Below are 21490 nucleotides of genomic sequence, written 5' to 3'. Positions count from 1 at the left end.
ACAGGATGTTACCTCATACAATTAGCCCAAATCCTGCTTTTCCCTTCCTGCCTAGGTACATTCATACATTTATCTAAAGACACCCCCAATTCCCAGAGCAGATCTTGCTACAGGGACCTGGACCTACCTGTCAGTATTTCATCATGCTCTGACCCCTGTCAAAACTGTGCCATGTTTTTTCAGTATGCAAGTTAAGATTAACCTTTTCAAAAATAATTTACTTGCAAAATATTAGGAAGTAACAAACTCAGTCTAATAAAAATGCTACACTTGCCACAATTGAAGTCAGTCTTACTCTCAGACTGTAGCAAGACAATAAAGGCTGCAAGTTTCCTCAACCATACTGCTAAAGCTGAGAGGATTTTGCTCAAGGCAGGCCCTCACCACTGCGAACTGACAGCCAGAACTGAACTGTGCCAACAGCAGCACCTTACCCTGCACTGCCAGTGCAGCTGAGCTCCAGCAGATGCTCCAGTCAGCACTCACTGCAGCCAGAGGCTGAGCAGCCATTGAAGGCCTGTGATCCACACTGCAGAACACACAGCAACACTGCTGGAAGGAGCAACCACCTTCAATCTCAACTTACTTCTAATATACATTTAGTATGGCCCATGGCTGTGCTGATAGCACACCTTTCCAGTGTTTGGTACCTGCACCCAACAGGTACCAAAACCAGCACTTTGAGTTGTAACATTTCCAGCCTTGCCATGGTTTAAGTAAAAATACAAATCCCAATTCAAAAAAAGGTAACTTCATTTCATTCCAAGTGTTTAACCATGTAAACATTCAATTCCTCACCAAAAAAGTAATTGAGTATTGCCATAATCAATGAGACTGCACTGATCTAATTTCTCTTTAAAAATATCTAGAAGATTTGAAGAATAGAAGTTCCTTTCTCTATATATGCTTACACTATCATAATACTGATCACACTGGCACATTTTATAATATCAAACTTTATTGCTCAAAACTAATTGTCTGAAAAATACACATGTAGTACTCAAAGACTGAACACAGAGGATTACATGATTGTGCAGAAAAAAAGCAAGCAGAGGCTCAGTGAAAATGAGGCTTTATAGTTGTACCAATTTAGCACTGGCACCAAGCAACTGCACCCAACACAACTCAAAACAGCAAAATTGTTACCTGCTGGGGCAATAAGGATGAACTTTGTTTTGTTTTCCTATGTTCTCAGATACACATTGAAATACTGTCACCGATCATTTTATTTGGTTAATAACAGCATGGCTTCTTGCACTTCACATTTCTTCCCACTAAGTTAGGAGGCTATCACTTCCTGAATTTCACTCCAGAACCAAAGTACAGTTTAGTGAATTATTAAGATAATCATGATGCTTTTAAATACTTGGACGTTACAAATATTATTTGTATAAAGCCTAACAGCATCACAGGAGAATGGAAGTTTACATACAACAGTTAAGTTTATGCATAATAGTCTTTCCAAAGTTCTGAGTACCCAACTAATTCAGTTTTGTCTAATAAATATGTTTAAAAAAGCTGATGACTGGTGTTTCAGTAGGTAGCATCTGACTAGTCACAGTAAGTTTTCTGTCAGTACCATGAAGATTTGAATGCACACGAATTTAATCCTTAAAGTCAAAATACCACACTTTTGTCGAGAAGCACATAATATGCAAAGCAAAATCTGTCTAATCCCCAAAGGATGGAACAGTTCTTAAAAATACACTCCATCCCTATAAAAATACCCATCTTCCCCTGGATATAGAAGGGATAAATAACAAGTATCAGTGACAAAAGCAGCAGTTTTATGCATTCATACAATCAGATCTAAACCTTTACAGCCGATTACCTAGAAAACACACAAGAGTTACAAGACAAGTTTAGGATACATCTTGAATCACACTGTAAGTGTTCATGCAGAAGCTGAAGTTAATGCAATGGTCTATCCTCTATCACAGCAGCTCGTGCTTATGTGCAAATGCAAGACTGTTACACCCCAAACAATAGTAAACATTAAAACACAAGAATACTTCACAATGACAAAACAGCAGTTACGTTGTTTGTTCCAGCAGTTATTGCGCTATTTTCTGGACATCTCTCCAGTTAAAGGCTGCAGCAAGGTCTAATACCATCTTTTTATGTTTGTTTTTGTTTAGAATGCATAATATACGTTCTAGGCTTTGGTTCACAATGAAATCTCTGGATGTTTTAATTAAGGGCAATGGTCACCTTGTGATTCTGATAGTGGCAGACTGAGGTAATACAGCAATCCTCTTAAAATTAATAAAAACAAATTGGTAAGTGAGGCATCCATGGATATTCTGCAGGTGACCTGCAAATGCATTGACATTCTGATTTCAGAGAAATAAAAAGATCTACAAGGGTGATTTGTCTTTTACAGTGCCATCCAAGTACAGATTTTTCTGCTGAAAACACAAGCTGAAAGAAAACCTATCTAAGAGTAATACATTTAGGCATAGAAGGTAAAAGCCCTGTCTTCATGAAAACAGAAAAGTCCCAATAAAAACAATGAAAAGAGACAAACAGCAATCGCTGCTTGTCACTACTGCACCAATATTATATACCCTTCAAAAGATGGAGATTTATTAAAGCTATACAAAAAAAAAAGCAGAGGCAGTGTTTTTTTGTGGTTTTTTTTCTTTTTTTTTAGACAGGCCACTTCTTTAAATAATAGTTTATATATTGTCTTCCAACTACCCGTATCCTGTTGTAACAGGATTACAACTCATGGAACTAAAAAGCTAAATATAATAATAAAAAATGCGTGGATTCATATTTGCAGAGACCTCCAAGCATATCACTTACACACAGAAACAGGTAAGACTCCATGACTCCTCCTGTTTAACCTCTAACATTATATGAACATTAGAGAACACTAGCTTGAAATATAAATTAAAATCCACATATTTCCAAAGTAACGTGTGATGTTAAAAGGAGGTCTTACAATACTGATGCCAACATTTTTAAAATCCAGTAGGCACTAAATTCAATATAATGCAGCACTCTCTATGTAACATGGTAAATTAAAAAACAAAACCACACCAAAATCGGAATAAAAACAAAACAAAAGAAAAAAACCCCTCAAGCCCCCAGATCCCTGTCAATGTAAGTACCAGGAGCTGCAGCAGGTACAGAGAACTGACCTTTCATTCTCAACAGGAGCAGAAGGAGTGTAAAAGTGGAGCAGTGCAGCTCCTGGCTAAGTCACTGCAGCCCTGCCCCAGCTTGGCTTTCGCTCTGTTCTTAAAGACCAAACCAAGAAATGGCTGCAAGAGCAGAGTCCCTGCAGCCACCCAGAGCACCCCGTGTGCAGAACGGAAGCCAGGGAGCAGGGCTGTCACACAGCCACACCATCTCTTTTGTGCTTGGCTTGATAAAGCCTCAGATGACACAGTGAGTACTGCCTGTTTCCCAGGATTGTGGTTTAGAGTAGTTGCATATTTGTGATTTTCTTATTTATGAGTATAACCGGTTATGGTCTCATTCTACTTATTACTCTATGTCATATTCCAAACCTACATTCTAATTTTCATTGCAGAAGTTACACACTTTCTTTAAAAACTAAAAATGTAGTTAAAAAAGTAAAAACAAAAACTTGTTAAAAAATCTAAATAAATTGCTGCAGTCGGACTTAAGGTTTGTGTTGATTTATTTTCTAAAGTCTTTGCTTTTATGGTGCAAATTAATTAAGACTTAACTGATCAAGTCAGATGCAATCTGACACCAAACAAATGAGAAATTGTTTTATTGCTGGGAAAAGGGAGTGGAAAGTCATTGGCAAAATATTTTCAGACTATCAACCATCATCAGCTGCATTTTGGCTCCAAGCTTTGAAAACAGCTTTTTAAATTACAGTTTTTACTTTAATCATATAAGTGGGGCCATATTTTCCCTGTTCCACTGATCTGTAAACTAACACAGGCTCTTTTCATTTAAAATAAACCCCAGTAATTCTCAATCTCCAACCTGTTACTCTTAACACTACCAGGTATTCTTGTTCTTTTCAAGTAATAGAAAATCTGCATCCTCTAATCTCAAATAACTAAGCCTGGCAGGAGACAAGAAACAAGACAAAGAAACAGCGTTACTGGCCTAATCCTATGGCATTAGAAACATTGCTCATCACTTTCCTGTATTTGTCACCAAAGTGTCTTATCAGTGCATATTATTATGTGCTGAAATGCAACAAAACTTTTCACAAAAATAGTTCTAGGCATGTTCATACAAGAAGATGTACATATACTTCTTTTATATATACATATATATGAATGTGTATGTATATAATATCAGCTTCAACCTGTACATAGACATTCTGAATTTCATATTTAAAATACATCCATTCCAAACAACATGGATGGCTTTCCAGGAGAAAGTGCTTGATTGGTTTTATCCTGTGTGAACATGCCTGTCCTCTGTGCATTTGCCCCAGTAGAGATCTTTATGATCAATTCTTTAACATATGTATCTCAGAGGTATTAAACAAGGAAAAAAAAAACAAAGAAAAAGAAATCAGGAAAAAGTAATATTGCCCTGATGATGCAAAACGAACAATGCATAACTGAAGCAGCTTGGATTTTAAAAGTTATCTTGCATTCTGCAGCAAACAATTTTTAAATAATTGTTGAAAATCTAGTTCCTCCATTTGTGTTATTGCTCCCCACTTGCACATTTTCTCATTAAACATCAACAGTACAGAGAGGTTCACTACCAGGTTGAGCTGATTCCACTATTGTCATCTTGGGTTTCTTTCGTGTTTCCTCCTAAAAAATACAAAACAGCCCCACCACACAGTCATAAAGAGAATAGAATCATAAACCAGTAAAAATTCTGAACCATTTTAGCAAACATGTCAGTTGCTGCAAGAGGCTAACTAGGGCTAAGGTTAAAAATGAATGTACAGAAGTAGGAACAATCCAGTTATGAGCCAGTTCAAAAGACAGCATGACAATCTCCCCAGAAGTAGACCCCCAATCAAATTCTGAAGAGCTCTCTTTACTTCAAATACTGTGTAAAATAAGCAAAAAACCCCTCATGGGGTTGATACACATGACCCATCACATCCATGCAGTTTGTAAACACAGGAGAATATATACTCACTCTTTCCTGTGCCAGTTTTTTCATTTCTTCCTGTAACTTGTTCAGGATGTGCAGATTTGGCTTGTTCTTTTTGGCATACTGCTGAAGTTCTATCACACTTCTGTCAGAGGTTTCCTATTCAACAGAATCATGAGCAACAATTGATCAATTTCTTTTATGGAAAAAAATTAATGTGGAGCCAAGTTTAGTCTGTTGTATTTCTGTAGTTTAGTCTGTAGTTAGTTCACTTCCTTAAGTAGGAACATCTACAACATCTACTTCCAATGAGTTAGTTAAATAGGTTCTGTAATTCTGACATGGGAGATGCAAGATTAACATGTCAATGAAATCCAAGCACCTTAAAATTTTGTTGTAATTTAATTTACAAGTCCAGAAGCAAAACTCCAGCCCCAGGGTAGGTTATACTCAAACAAAGGCCTGCTCACCTGTTTAACCAGCTTGCTGTTCTCTCTGCCATACATTCGCAAGAGAGAGCCCCAATTTTTCACGTGTGGATGCAGTAGCTGAAGGATTTTCTGAGAAGCCAATTGCTTCCCTACTCTTTTATTTTTGCCTGTAAAAATAACCATGGAAGTGTGTCAATGCCATGGAAGTGTGTCAATGTGTGTGTGCCAGCACATTATGTGATGAAAGCCACAAATATTCACCTGAGTCAGTCAAAACTGGGACACCAAAGAGCACGACAAGCACACAACAGGGTCAGTGGCTGAACAAGCACCCCCAGAATGGGCAGCAAAGGAGAACAGGAGGAGAGCAAGAGGAGATTCACACATCACACCAATTATTGTACTTACACCAGCCTCGCACTGTGTGCTTGCCACAAGTCATGACATATTCACTCTTCTGATTTTTCCCAGGAATCACTTCAAACTTTATGGATGTGTCACCCATTCCGTGGTTTCTTAAGCACAAACACAATCAAGATCACACACTAAGTAAAACTACAAACAAGTGAAGTGGTTGCAGTTATCATCTTGGACAGTCATTGCAATGAAATTAGATCTATTAATAAGAAATGTCAATGCATTAATTAACAAAGATTTTTTTATGTCAGCAACTTGAGTTAAATGAAAAAGCAACCCAGTATGAGAGAAAACAAAAGACATTTGTCCAACAACTCCATCCTGATCTCCAAAGAGGCACAAAGAGCAAGTGTGAATGAAAGGGGACTGAGCATGAACCAGGGTCAGGCCCCAGCACGTGTCTCTGAGGCTCAGGCAGGGTCCCTGACAAACAGCAGCTCCTGAGCCAGCACCTCACATCTCACACGGTCCCCCTGCTGCAGCTTTACCTTTTAAGGCACTCATGGAGAATCTGATATGGAGACAAGAGTCCAGCTTTACTGGTGAGTTCATATACCCGTGAGTCCTCAATACTGATATGGTTAAAATACTGCAAAGGAATTGAAAAGGGTTATTGTGCTTTAATAAAACCCTAATGTTGGCCTTAAACCTCATTTCTCCTTTGTTACATTCAACCAATTCTGTTGCTCTGTGCTTAGTACTTTAAAAAGTGTTTTTAAATCCATAATGGGTTAAAAGCAACATCATTAAAACTGTCACACTTAATCAAACATTTGCAGAGAGAAATTTTAACTCCGATCTTACATTCAATATGTACATAAAAATGATAATCTTATGAATTCTTTATCATCATTTCTCCCCCAGGACAAGGTTATTTTGGCAAATTATGAAACTCTATTTACCAAAATGCTGTTGTTTACTAAAAGAGAACAGAAGAGCTATTGGCACATTTGGTATTTTATTTTAAAAGAATGGAAAAAAATGTCTGCATTTCCTTAATGACCATTTCAGTAGTGCAGGACATACAATACAGTTCTAAGTTAAAGCAAGGGTACAAAAACTCCTGTATATTACTCCATTTTAGGAAACATTCCTTTCAGGCTGATCACTGATTTTTCCTTTACTCCTTACTGATGGTACCACTGACCAATGAGCTATTTAATTCTCCTAGTACCTGAGAAAATAGCACAAGTCTCCTCTTAAAGATTTTTTTTTTTATTTTCTCAAATATCACTGCCCAAACTATGAGATTTCACTGTGTGGTAATAAAACCATCTCAGAAGCCTGAGCACTTTTACTTCTGAAGTGGTGTCCTAAGCTGATCACACAGAACCAAACAGCACCTGGCTCTGAACATTTGCTGCCATCAGCCAGAGGACTCTGGAAGGCAGGGCACTACAGGGCAGGGCACTACAGGCAGCCTTGGTGCCTTGGAACATCTCAGGTGCTCAGTGACCTGTTGGTCAATAAAGAACCAGTTCTCTGCATCAGAGTGAATCTTCTGATCTATTCCAATAGGATAAAAAAATATTCTGTTTGCCGTAAGTCTTGCTCTAAATGGAGGATTTTACACTTCCATTTGACTGAAAAAAACAATCCTACTAATTTTCAGTAACATTTCTGATACCAAATGTGCAATAATTTAAAAACAAACTCAAATTATGCCAGCCGGGAAGCACGAGCTCAGTACCTCAAGTTCTTGACTGTCTTTGGGCTTCTCCTCAGAGGTCTGTTTAACAAAGTCAGGAATAAGGATTTCCAGTGTAGCTCGAGCTGCACAAAGTGATTAAACATCTTGATTAGATTTATTTTAAACAAAAACACCTCATCTAAAAATTGTCAGGCATTTTCTTCTGGTAAGAAATTTACTCATTTACACTTTTCAAGGGAAAAATGTTCTACTAGTTCAGCTTGATAACTAGTTAACTAATAACTAATTAAAATAAGAAGAAACTACTTTTTAAAAGTGCCTACAAAAGGAAAAATATTCTTGTCTCATTTTAGAAGTGACATAGAGCCTTTAAAGCCAAAAATTAAGAGTTATTATCACCCCCTAGCTCTTACAGCCAAACCCCAGTACTGAATCACTTCTGCTCTTGGAACCTCAGAATGGTACAAAAAAGCAAACAGAAACAATTCAGCTGCTACTGAGAAAGAAAAATAAGTTACCAGCTTTATTCTTGGCAAGTTTTTTGCTGCTGGCAGTTCCTGCCCCATAGGTTACTCCATCAATAATCACTGAGGCTCCAAAAGGTTCACTTGGGTTCTCTGGAAATGGAGGAGGGAAGTAAAGAAAGCTTTTTGGAACTCCTGACATACATGAAATGTCACCACTATCAAGATTTGTTTTCTTCATTTCAGCTTCAAGAGGGATGAAAATGGTTTATTCTTCATGAAGACTGAAAAACTGTTTAACTAACAGAGTTTTCCATTAACAGACTTGCCACCATATATTTCATTTTTCCAAATAAAGAATGAAGTATTTTAAGAGACCACTGGTAATCTGCCAGAACTCAAATACTAATCCCAAATTTTTTGCATCATGGTGTGAATACAAGAGCTACACACTCTGGTATAGAAATTTCAGTAGTATTATATACTGCATATACAGGAATAGCATAATCCTGAATATTTATAAGGTACCCTCAAAAAAACCCCAAACAAACAGCAAAAGCAAGAATTAATGGAAAATACATTATACCACTTAGGATAAAAACCCCAATATTAACTTGATTCCAGTTCTATTTTTCATATACAGAACATCTTTGGATTCTTCATTAAGCATCAAGACCAGGATAGAGTTGTTTAAGGAAACAGACTTACCACATTCAAAGAAATTGTAAACAGGGCGAACCTTTAGGACTCGTTGCATATATTCATGCAAGATGCAAACTTCAGACTTCCCATTGGGATTAATGACAAACTCTGCAAAAAAGACAGGAAGAAGGGAAGAAGTTCATTAGTTCCAGTGTTTGAAAGATAATTTCTGTTACAAACAAATCAATAAATACTGAGCAACTCTCAGCAGTAACAAGAGCTGAAGGTAGTCATCACTTACCAGGACTGTAACCTTAAATAAAAATATTTTTGTTTAGAAATTAGTCTTTAGAAAAGTATATTTTGATAATATTTTTCCTTTCCTGCGTAATATACAATGGGCAAAATACTGGATCAGGAATTAAGGGAACTCATTATAGGATTTTTTTATTTTCAGTCAAGCTTAGAGGTGGAATTAGGCTTCAACACAGCCTATGTGAACTGGAGATAGAGCAGCTCACCTTTCTTGATGGGAGCATCCTGCACAGAGAGGGTGATGAGTTTCTGGTTGGCCGGCAGGATGGGCCGCTCGGACTCGGCCTGCTTACGCTTCATCTCGCGGTTGAACTGGCGCCGCTCGGCCCAGGTGCGGAACTTCTTCACAGTCACCTGCTCAAAGTCAAAACGCTTCTCCAGGTAGCGTCTGAAATCTTCCAGATCTGAAAACACAACCAAGTTACTCTCTTGCTTCACCACTGAACATGCACTAAGTTCTCTATTTCCACAGAAATTATTTTCTTAGACTTGGAGCAAAAGGTTAAAGATGCTGTTTTGGACTAACAGAAGTAATTGTTCTATTACATTAAATTAGATTAAATGCAAAATATTAGTGCAAACCAGAAAATAAAATAAAACAAAATACCATCTTATTCTATCACTTGATGATTTTACTAGTCCCTAACCAGCATTATTACCCAACACAATTTGCAACAAAACACCAGTGACTGGTCTGCTTGAACATCTCAGCACCTTCCCTTCACCTGAAGCAAGGTACACAGTGAGTACAGCAGTTGTGTTTTCAGCCTCAGCTCCCTGAAGCCAAACCCAGCTGCTGCTGCCTACCTACTATGAGTGTACATGAAACACTGCACAGTGATGTTCCATGAACTCCATGGGTATCTGCAGCCTCTATGCAGAATTTCACACAATAAATTCATATACAGAGTATTAAAAGATTGTCCCCTTTCAGTACAGCTGCTTCTCCTTTAGAGGATAGTCTGCAAATATAATCAGCAAAAATAAAGAGCAGCATCCACAGATGTAAACAAACAAAAGCAAGCTGCTGGTATCGTTTCCTTCGGTTTCTGGACTAGACATGACACACACAATGACAAGGACAAGATTTATGTCTGAGCACTACAAAGATAAAGGCAGCCTATGACCCATACCAATACCCTGAGCAGCAGCAATTTACATGGATGGGATTCTCGGGTATGCAGTTGTGAAAAGATTTGATAAGTAACTCATGAGCTTCCTCTTCAAGTTCCTCTCCACTGGGTGGTGATTTTGGCATGGTGTCTTTAGACAACTTTCTGTGTAGAGGCTTAAGATTTGTATAAATAAAATAATGAAGCATCACACCCCTCTGTATGAGTGCAACTGTATTTGCATGACTTAGCCTGCTAGACCTGTGCAAGTACAGAAATACAGTTGAACTACATAATTTATCTTAAAAGATCATCCTGAAAAACAGATATAACTCAGCCAAGACAGAGTGCACAGGAAAGCTTACTTGAGGAAGTCACAGGAACACATCTCACAACAGCAAATGAACACACATAACTGATTCTTATATTGAGATAAAGTCTACAGGACTAAACCATCAAAATGTTCACTATTTTTGTGTAAAACCTTTCCATGTGAACTCTCAGGGCTTCAGGAAAGACTACAATTCAGCAGCCAAGTCTGGAATCAAATTTCCCAAATGCCATTACCCCAACTCAAGTCAAGAAAAGACTCTACCTGCCATACATACCTACAGATTCATCTTTACATACTTCAACTTTGGCCTTCACTTGTCCCAAAGCTCCTTGTGCTGCATCTCCCCCAGAGGGGTCTTTGTCATCTAAAGGCCCAGAATCAGCAGCAGTGGAATCTGGTTCTTCTGTTTGGCAGTCCAGTTCTGAGGATTTATCTAGATGCTTTACAGGTGATACTTCCCCATTTGGGGTTATGTCATTGTTTTGTTCCCTTTCCTCATTTTCCTTCATTTTTTTGTAATGAAAGCAGGGAATGCTACTAAGGGGAGGATCATGTTTCTGTAAATATAAATAATACAGAAAGTTTCAGTATCTCAAGGTCACCAAAAGCAAAGCTCAAACCCAAAAGATGCAAGCAAGATGGAAGCTATGTGTATTCAGTCTAGGCTCAAGCTCCTCTTTGGTCAGTGAAGTCATTCCACTCAAGAGCTGAGCAGGGCCACTCCTGGGGGACCTTCACACTGTGACACTGACACAGTCCTGCTGCTTTAGCTCCACTACAACCTGTTCATGCAAATACTGCAAGCTTTCATAAAATCCACTGAGCTTTCCTGAGGCATAGGCCCGTGGCACTAAATCCAATTTCTGCAGATTCCTTGGGTGCAAGAATGTCATATCCTTACTTCTGCAAATGTGGACCATAAGCCACAGCTCAGACTAATTTATAGCTACAAATAATTCATCCCTAGATATGTGTCATGGTGCAATAAACTCCCAATTTTGCAGCCATACTAGAAAAGTGAAGGCACCAAACAAGATCATCTCATTCACTTTAACTGCCCAAACAGAAAAGCAAAGCACCTAAGAAAAATCATATCACATTTTCAAACATAAAATACTTTATTTTTCAAGGATCTTAATTCAAACACTGGAAACAAGCCTGCCAAAGCAGAAAAATATTCAATGGCTTTCAGGAATAGATCTAATTTTTTAATCTTAGTTAAGGATTTAAAAAATTGACAGCTCTCACCCTTATGCTTCCTGTTCCCAAAAAATAAGGTCTAGACCAGGTAACAACTCTAGATTCTCTGTGCAGATATACAGGAATGCCTGAATTATGGAATGTCATGATCCATCCATCTGGCAAAGGCTCTGTAGGAGGGCGGCCACGACCTTTAAAGCAAATAACAGCTTTAAACTTGGACAGACAGCTTAGGAGAATAGAAATAAAATCCAGGTTTTTGTTTATTGCTTTTTCTGTCCCAAAGAATAAAATGGCACTGAAACAAAATTAACAATGTTTTGTAGAGAGATGATGTTCTAATAACAAGGTATATGCCTCTAACCTAGACTAAATCCTGCAAATTACAGATTCCATGATGTTCTCAACTCAAGGACATAGTAGTAATTTTTATATTGACTGATTTGTTTGTTTCATCACTGAATTCTCTTTTCTTTAATCTTTTTATACTTATCACAAGCACCACTGGAAAGTATTTACTGGAAAAGTCATACTTGCTTCAGAAACAACTTCATTTTCCATTAAAAATCTTTCACTTGACACTCAGGAATAAATTTGCATCGAAATACCACCAGATCCACAGACCCAACCAGCCAGCAAAGGGCTCATCACTAATACAAGGTCTCATTTCTCTCCAAATCACAAATTAGAGACTATTCATCTTTGCTGGAAGTTTCCTGTTACTATACAATTTTGAAGCAAAAATTTATTTGGTTTTTCATTTCAGAATGCAGTGAAGTTGTAAAACACTCCTCTAGCACATGTTTAATTCTAATTCAGAATATTTTCCATTACATTTTTCTGGATGGGTTTGTGTTCTCAGATTTTCTTTATTAGCAGTTTCTAACACAATGAATTTGGGGAAAGGTAAGTCACTGACTTTTCTAGTTATTCTATTTAACCTAGATTGCATTCCTGGAGACCTTGCATGGGGCAATTTCAACAGCAGAAGTTATGTAACTGAAGCAGGAGAAAGGCCAGAGACAAAAGCCCCAGATCACCCTCGTTCACCTCATTATTTTACACAAACCCACACACTAAAACACATTCATATTACATACAATAGATCAAAAGTCAAATTCACTGTTTAGGAACATGAAAAATCATATCCCACAATAAGAAGCATCCCAACAATAAAAGTTTCCATCACATGAACAATTTCACACAAACTGCTGTCTCACACTCTGCTTGTTGTTAAACTTTTTTCTGAAGACATGAACAGGACCCCCAGTTATTAAATGCACATGAACTTACTCTTCAGTACAGTTTTAATTTTGGTCATCATTGGCTGCACACTTGTCTCTCCATCAGACTGGTGATCACTTTCACCAGCATATTTCTCATTATCCAGTCTCCTGGTTTTGGGGGCTCGAAGACCCTCTTCCAGCAGAGCATCCACATCATTATCAAAGTCATCCTGAAAGAGACTTCATCAGACACTGTCCTTCTGGGCCTACCAACCTCCCTTTTCCCTTGCAAAGAGAAAGCAGACATTTTTAATATGCACTTCCACACAGACAGAAACTAGAAATTTCCAATGATTCCAGTAAAAAGACTGAAAAATAAGAAAATAAGTTTGTGATGATAAAATGAACTGCAATTGTGTGAGAAGACTTTTAAAGGCTGTTTTTACAGAAAACTATAAAGCTGCAACACAACTCAGAAGCTTGACTAACATAGTTTACAGTTTCTCAGCCAAAGGTCTGTCTCTAAAAATTCCGTGGTTTTGACTCATGTACTACACACTTCTAGAAGAGCTTATTCTTTGCATATTTTTTTTCCTAGCCACTTGGAAACCTCTTACCCAGCAAAGATGTGTGGATTTACTTACCTCATAGGAGAAATTCAAGGTTTCTTCATCCACTTTATCTCTTTGAACGATTGCTTTAGATGTGAACCCTCCTCCTTCTTCATCTATTTCCATCAAATTGTCGGTAAAGTCTTCTAGCTCATCCAGAACTGCAAATTCCACTCTCTTTTCCTGATCAATATCATTTTCATCATCCTTCTTTTCATCACTTTCACCCCCTATCCCTGCAGCTTTACCATTACTACCACTGAAAGGACAAACATGCAAATCCCCATTGACATTATTAATACCAAACTCCGTATCTGCCTTATAATCCTGCTCAACTCCAGTGTACAGAACTTTCCTATCTTTGCTTTTGCAGCTTTCTGTAAAGCTCACACTAATCTTCACATCCTTCAGTAACTTAAGATCTGGGGTGAACTTTCGGACTGACGGTGCGTGACGAGCTGTTCTGGGGCTTTGGTCGCTGCTGTTGGGGTCTATGAGAAGACGACTTTTGTAGCAGGCAGATCCCTTTGTGAGCAGCTGCTGCGTCCTGCAGAGACTGGGCGTGTCCCCAGCAGGGGTATCTGACTGTCCATCACCACCAGAGCCAACGTCCATTACCTCTGCGTCACTGGACGTTTGCAGGGGAGGCGGTGGAGGCTGATCGTTGGGCGGCAGAGGTGGCCGACAAGGGACATTCTCCACATTCATTTCTCTTGCAGGTTCTTTAGGGAGGGGTGGTACATTTTCATAGTTCTCCATTTTTAAAACTACTGTTTTTAAACAAAACAATGCTTTAATCAATGTTTATCCCTATATTCCTAACATGCATAAGTCCATCAGGATTGGTTTACCATGTCCTATTCAATATGCAACACTGATGATTCAGTTAAGCTGACTACATTGTTCTTTTCATTAATGTAGACAGCTTTCAGAATCACTGTCTCAATTATTGGAAATCACAATGCATTCAGCTTAAATAGCTGAAGACTAAGAGTGCATCTTCACTGGACAAGCTGGTTTCCTTTTCTTCTTTCAATCTACAAGAGGAAACAAAACAAAACAAATTGTCAGAGTAAAAAAATGGAAATGGTATCCCAAGCAGAAAGAACACCTGTCACTCTTCTAGCAAAAATTTCAAGTAGAAGAGTGACACTGTTACAGTGAGAAAAGCAGGGTACCCAGATACCATCCTGAATGAGGCCAAAACTCGAGTGGTTTTATTGCTTGAGCTGTACACCAGCACAAGAATTGACTAACACAGTTGCCTTTATGATTAGCTGACTATCTCTGCTTGGTTAGCAGGCAGGGCATTAAGCATGACAGACTAAAAACTGCATTTTGGGGGAATTCTCCCATCTTCTGAAACAAGCTGGTATTCAAGCCATACTTACCCACACAGCAGAAAGCATAATTAGCTTACAGCTTAAGACAATCTGCAAAACCAACAAGATTTTAAAGACTATGGTCATAGCTTTTCAAAATTGAAGTTATCAGTTACTTCTGAAATCTCACAATTTACTAAAATATCACAGAAAATTACTCTCTAGATAACAAGATATTAGACATTTGATCTTGTATTTTGCACTATTATGGAACTATTTATTCATTATGTCCAAGGAATTAAGGTTCAGATACACAGCATAAAGCTCAAATTAATTTTGGAAGGTATTTAGAAGCCAATGTTTTAGGGAATTTAACCTGGAAAAAGTATTCAATTCTTCTAGGAAATTTTACAGGGCATAGGGAATGTTTGTTTAAAGCTTATTTTTCACATTAGGGGATTCTTTCTACCATGTCTATGATGGCTTCTTCCATTATACTTTTGTCATCTCTGCAGGACTGTAAGCACCTGGGGAAAAGAAGGATGATTTCTTACCTGCTTGTTTTGGTTTCTCCAAGTCCTCCATGCCAGCCCAAACTGGGTTTAAATCTTCCTACAAGCTAGAAATGAAGCACTGCCACTGCCCCAGGCAGCCAGCTGGATGAATCTCTGTTTAAAGTGCTCCCAGCTAGCAGAGAGAGTCTTCCCAAGTATTTTGGAAAGACAAACTCCAAGATCTCTCATGCTGCTGTGTGACATGGAAGGCAACAGGCAGAAGGTCTGAGTTGTCATGAGGGACTTAGAGAAACCAAGGGTGATTCTCTCATGTATCTCTGCCAGCCCAGGCAGAACAAACCAGCAGCAATATCCAAACACCAACTGAGGCAAGGCACAAAGCTGGCAATCAGAAGTTGTAATGAGATCAATTAAAATTCAGCAATATACAGAAGTTACCTACCTGGAAGCTGGAAGAAAGCATAATATAGAGCAAACTCTAATATGGCAACAAAGCAGGTTTTGTTGGGGCAGCAGAGGAATTCACATTTTGTGGTGTTTTTTTAATGTGTGTAGGGTTTTTTAAACCTTCTCAAAATTGTGGCACATCCAACACATCTGACATGCAGTATAAAATCACTTAGGAAAAGAACTGGTAAGAACTCTAGAACAATCCCATCTTCTCTGATACCAACACATGAATTCAGACTGGGAAATGGCTCATTCATCAGTAAGACAATTCCATATATCTAATTCCATTCTATCCTACAAAATGACCTCAATACAACGACCAATTCCTTCATCTTTCAACAGGTTCTGGAATGTAAAATGTAGAGAACACCCCTAGAGATAAATCTGTCTATAAATTTCCTCATCTTCAGATTACAAAAGTGAATGACAAATTATTAAATTCTTCACAGTAAATTAGTGTCTTAATTCTGAACAAAAGAATCAAAAGTCACAGCATGAGTTCAGTAACTCCTGGAAACTAAATGCCTAAGTAATCTAATTTTTCCATCTTAAAGAGTCTTTAGAAGACTCTTGAAAAGAGCAAGCAGAATTCCCACAGAAATGGAATACTGAAGTCAGCATTCTAGAACTTCAAAGAGCAAAACCTTCCCTTGTGTTCAAGGAGCTCCCTGATCCAACAAGAAAGATTTATTTTTGACAAGGCTAAGACATGACTGTAAATGCCACTTCCAGACCCCTGATCCATGTCCTGCTCCTGTGCTAAAGTGTTTTAACCAATGTCAAAACATGACTTAACCTTCACCTGCCCAGCTTGGGCAGGTCACTGACACCTCTGCTCTTTGCAGGAAAGATGCCTTGTTATTCTATTCCAGCACTGGTAACAATTATGTTCTTGTTGTTTTCCCTTTCTTGCTGGCTGTGAATCCATGAATAGCTGAATGATGAACAGCAAATCACAGCCAGACCTGTCTGCCCCTCAGCACTCACTGGGTCAGGAAAGCACTACACCAAGATGGCTTCAAAGGAGCTTTTTCCATTTCTAGCCATGAACCTGCCACATCCCTAGGGTAAGATAACAGTCTGGTAGTGATGCCAAAAAGATTTTTGCCTTTTATAAGTTTTTTATGTATTTGCAGCTCTCTAGACAACTATTATATAGTTATACAGCTCCTTAATTAACTCTGGTACTTTTCCTACCCTTTCCCTTAGATTTTAGAACAATAAGCTGACCTTCTAAACACATTCCTGGAATATTGTTTAATCTTATTCTAAGTAGGGGACCTACAATAAGACATAATAAGAAGTAGGCAGAGAACCCTTGGACCAGCTCCAAGGGGCTGAGCAGGGATGGGTTACTGTGGCAACTGAATCTCCTGGATGTACCTGTTACACCCTAATTAATTAACCCTGTAATAGCAGAAATCTGGTGCCAGGTGTGCCCATCATGACCAGACACCTGAAGGCTTCCAAAGAAAGGTCTGTTTGTTACTATCCCAAAACTAAAAAAACAAAGTTTTTTTCTCTCCTTTGATTAGAGGTAACAGTAGCTGTACAGTCCCAGTGGACTACAATACCTGCCTGCAGGCACAAAAAGCAAGGCAGGAGAGTGGAACTCAGGTCCAATTCCCATCTACCTCCCTGCCAGCTGACATTACAATACGTCCTTTCTATCAGGGCTGGGAAAAAAAAACCCCAAAACCAAAACAAAGCAACAAAACCACTGAGCTAGCAGGTATTTGAAAAGACAGAAGGGAGAGAAGGCAACAGGACGGGTTAGATGAGCCTGTAGGTTACAAACAGCCACAGGGGCCTCAGCCAAGGGAACACAACAGCCACACACACAAAGGCTCAGCACACCAAGTTACATGGGAACACAAGGCAGTTTCCTATTGTCATCCTTCACTGAACTGCCCTGAAATAACATTTTATTCTCCAAGGCTCCACCGAGTTCCATTAACAGTTTCCATGAGGATTCCTTCCAAAGACACAGAACACCACTGGCAGCTGCACTGGGCAGAGCAAACACTGAGAATGTGAGTGCACAGCTCGTGTTCTGCACACCACCAGCACATGGAATTTCACATTTTAAACTGATTACTCTTATTTTAGCTGATCATTTTAAAAAGTTTCATGTCACAAAGTAAACTTAACAATGCAGATATGAGGGGCATATAAATGTAATGTAGCAAACTGCATAGGTCCCAGAGAAAGCAGAGTAATCTTAGCCTGGTTGTTTTACAGATGTCATTTAAATGCAGAAAGGAAAAAAAAAAAAGAACAACTTTGTTTACTAAGTACCACTGCCCATTCCCACCATCAGACAGAAAAGGGATGGGAGAGAAATACACAGAGCAAAGGGCATCCTTTTTCAAGGTAGAAAAAACCCAGAATATTAAAATTTGGAACCATCATCGCCCAAATTCAAAGAAAAATTGCTTTCAGTTACAGCAGGTCAGCAGTCTAGAAATGAATTTAATAAAGAATATATTTTCTTTACAAATACATGTACCTGCAGCAATGAACAGCATACCACAGATTCTCTCTTCAAAAAGTCACTTTTGAAAAGAAACTGTGTCAGAGACTGCTTTCTTCATGTTCAGAGAACCCCAAAAGGAAGACTGGCTCAGAGCACACTGTCCTTATTTGCAAACCAAATACAAAATCCTTCTCCTCATCCTCCAGCCACAAATGGCAACTGGTGCTGATCCATTAACCCATGCCAAAGTAATTCCCCACTCACAGTCATCGACCTTCTTTTATTATACCTACTGGGTCTTTTCAACACATACAATTCTAGAAATAGATTAATCCTACTTGTTACCACAGCTAAAAAAACCCCCACAAACCCAAAACAAAACCTGAAGAGACTGGATTCATTTTCTTTAAACCAGAACAGAAAGTACCAAAAGAAAATACCCTTTAAGATCATACTGCATGCAAGAACTCAGCTCTTCTCATTATCAGCTTTAGTGTGGAAAGATTCTGAAGGAAACAACCACTTTGTGTAAGCCAGCCACCAAGGCCAGTTAAGAAAATGCAACCAGAGCCCAACAATAACATTATCAGTGGCAAATACAGACAAGGCTCAAGAACTTCTCTAGTTCTTAACACTTCATTCCATTTCAGAACGAACAGAGTACATCATTTTGGAAAGCCATCCTCAGAAATGGCAAAACAACAGTTGCTTTTAGAGCTTGAGCAGTTTTCTGGCAAGGTTTAGATGGCTTGATTAATTATGCAAGACAACAAATTGATTTACAGAAGGCGAAAATCAGAGCCTAGGAGAGAGAAAATTTATTCTTCCTTTCCCATCATATGTAAGCTTCTTACTTGAAAAGAAAACCAACAGACACAAGGAACCAAAATCCCTTCTCTTTCTCTAAAAAAGCAAAACAATCCTCATAATCAAAAGGAGCTGCCTAGTGACCCAACTTCTCATCCAGAATTAAAAATAGGAGCCCCCAGGTTTAATTACCCAAACAGAACAACCTCACAAATCACAAAACAAAATATCTTATTCCAAGACCTCTAACTCGCAACTAACGGAATAAAGAAATTCAATGTGTTCACCCAAGTTCAGTTTATGGTCGAGCAACGCCTGGGTATTCAGGTCTCAGCGGGCAAACAAACTTTGCAGACAAACCCGAAGCCTAAGGAAAGGAGGTAAAAAGAACGAACTGTTTCCAACAAAAAAAAAAAAAAAAAAAAAAAAGGTGAAGAAAGGTGGGAGAATTAACCTTTCAGAGGCTGAAGGAGATAATTTGCTATTAATAGAAAGAACGCATTAAGAAGAATCCTGAGAGTTACAGAGACACCACATTACCTTCAATAGACCACAACTAAGCAAGTCCCTGTGCCCGCACACACGCTGGAGCCTTTTCCTCCCGGCCGCGCTCCGGGCCCGTACGAAGGGCTGCGAGCGGGGAAACCCCCCGGGCCTCCCTTCCCTCCAGACACACCCGGAGCCGCGGCACGGCCGCAGCCGCAGCTCCCCATCACCCCCGGGCAGGAGGGGCCGAGGGCACACACACGGCCTTTCCTTCCCCAACACAATCCCGAGGTGGCCGGGGGAAGGCGGGAAACGAAAAAAAGTCCCCCAAAACACAAAACAACCAAAGAAAAATCCCGAACAAAACAAACCCCCAGCTCCGAGCAGAGGCCACTCGGGCCGGACGCAGGGGCAGCGCCGCACGGCAATGCCCGCCAGGCAGGGCGGCGCCTCCCGCGCTGGGATTCGGTGCTGGGGAGGCTCCGCTGGGCTCCGCGCCCGGGGGCCGCTCCGGGCAGGCGGCAGGAGCGCGGCGGGCCCGCTGGCGCTGCGGCCTGTGCTGCGGCCTGCGGCCTGCGCCCTGCCCGTCACCCCGCGGGGCCCGCACCCACCTGGGCCATGCCCGGCGGCCCCGCCGCTCCAGTGCCGGGGCTGCGGGTGAGGGCGAGTCCGGTCGCCTCACGATCGCCGTCCCGCACTCCGCGCTGCCGCCATCTTTAAACGCCTGCGCTGGGCCCCTCCGCCGCCCGCGGGCGGGACCCCGCGCGCGCCGAGCCAATGGCGTGCGCAGCGTCCGCGGTCACCGATTTGAAATCCCGGCTGCCATTGGTCCGTTCCCGTGCCCGTCACCGCGTTCCGCCAATGGAAACGCGAGAGACGCCCGCCCTCAAGGGCTCGAGCCATGGCGGGGCGGGCGGATCCTTTGTGTGGCCCGGGCACCGCTCGGGCCTTTTCCCCCTATACGGACTCGCTACATAAAAAAAAGCCACTTTTCCTGCAAACGCTCTTTTGTATCTTTAAGCAGCAAAAGTACTGCATTACTACAAGACTGATTTACCTAAAAAGGATAAATCAAAGTAGGGCCATTTCTGCTGCTCTGTGTACCAAGCAGTTCACTGATCAAGTCCCAAATCTGACTGCAGTGTTTAGACAGGATTACTAAATAATTATTGAAAATACCTTACATAATTTATATAAAATTACTTCCAAAGTGTTAACATTTGCTGTCCTAATTTGCTCTATTATTTTCTAATTTGTGAGTGATATAGAGCTTTTATTGATATTTATAGGGTTACTTCTTTTGTTCTTCACTGGCTTGAAATCGACATCAGACACAAAATATTGTGATAATGCATCCTGGTTTTGTCACCAAGAGTATGTTTGTGTTTGTTTCATGTGTGACTTCAGGACATGAGAATCTTCCAGTATTTCACTGATCTCATGTCTTTGAGGTCCCCAAATACTGCTATGAAACATAATATTTTAATAAAACTTTAAAAACTTACTCAGAAGATTGCTGTTAGGTCTTTCCATCTTTGTGTTTGTCTCCCTGCACCAACACATCCAACGATAAGGTGATTAGGACACAACATCATGGTACCGTGTCAACACAAAGATCAGGTTACCAAAACTGCTTTAAATCACTGCAAGCTGCCCTCAAAAACTGAACACAGTTTCCACTAAAAGCAGTTTCTAATTTTTAATTCCTCACAACAGGCTTCTGCACTCAAGCCGTTATTTCAGTGATTTTTAAATTATGACTGCTTTTATTAATGCTAAAACAAACCACTTCAGAATGTGCATTTAATAAACACCCACAGTTTGCAAAACAGCCACTCACGTCACACTTCAACTGTCAGAGCTGAGGAAAAAGATCTCACAATTATGCTGGCATTTGCTGTGTCAGGTCACCTCAAACTGCTAACACTGGGACAGAAGACTGTCCCTCTCAAAGGACCCATCAAAATACAAATATT

The 21490-nt window shown here is 39.8% G+C and overlaps 1 protein-coding gene across 1 annotated transcript; it reads right to left on the bottom strand.

The window, feature by feature from the left end:
* Window positions 1-938: 938 nt before the first annotated feature.
* Window positions 939-20249, bottom strand: DGCR8 (DGCR8 microprocessor complex subunit). The gene is made up of 14 exons (XM_054289075.1): window positions 20126-20249; window positions 13492-14495; window positions 12915-13077; window positions 11670-11812; window positions 10696-10978; window positions 9182-9379; window positions 8727-8828; window positions 8073-8171; window positions 7594-7676; window positions 6392-6492; window positions 5895-6001; window positions 5526-5653; window positions 5101-5214; window positions 939-4763 (listed from the first exon to the last, which is right to left on the bottom strand). The coding sequence occupies exons 2-14, from the start codon at window positions 14215-14217 to the stop codon at window positions 4680-4682; spliced, it is 2331 nt and encodes a 776-aa protein (XP_054145050.1). The 5' UTR covers window positions 14218-14495; window positions 20126-20249; the 3' UTR covers window positions 939-4679.
* Window positions 20250-21490: the final 1241 nt, after the last annotated feature.

The sequence above is a fragment of the Melozone crissalis genome, unplaced genomic scaffold (genome assembly GCF_028551555.1).
Source record: "Melozone crissalis strain CALT ecotype California unplaced genomic scaffold, PUWL_Pcris_2 ptg000063l_1, whole genome shotgun sequence".
NCBI lineage: Eukaryota > Metazoa > Chordata > Aves > Passeriformes > Passerellidae > Melozone > Melozone crissalis.
This window is presented reverse-complemented; position numbering and strand designations above follow the sequence as displayed.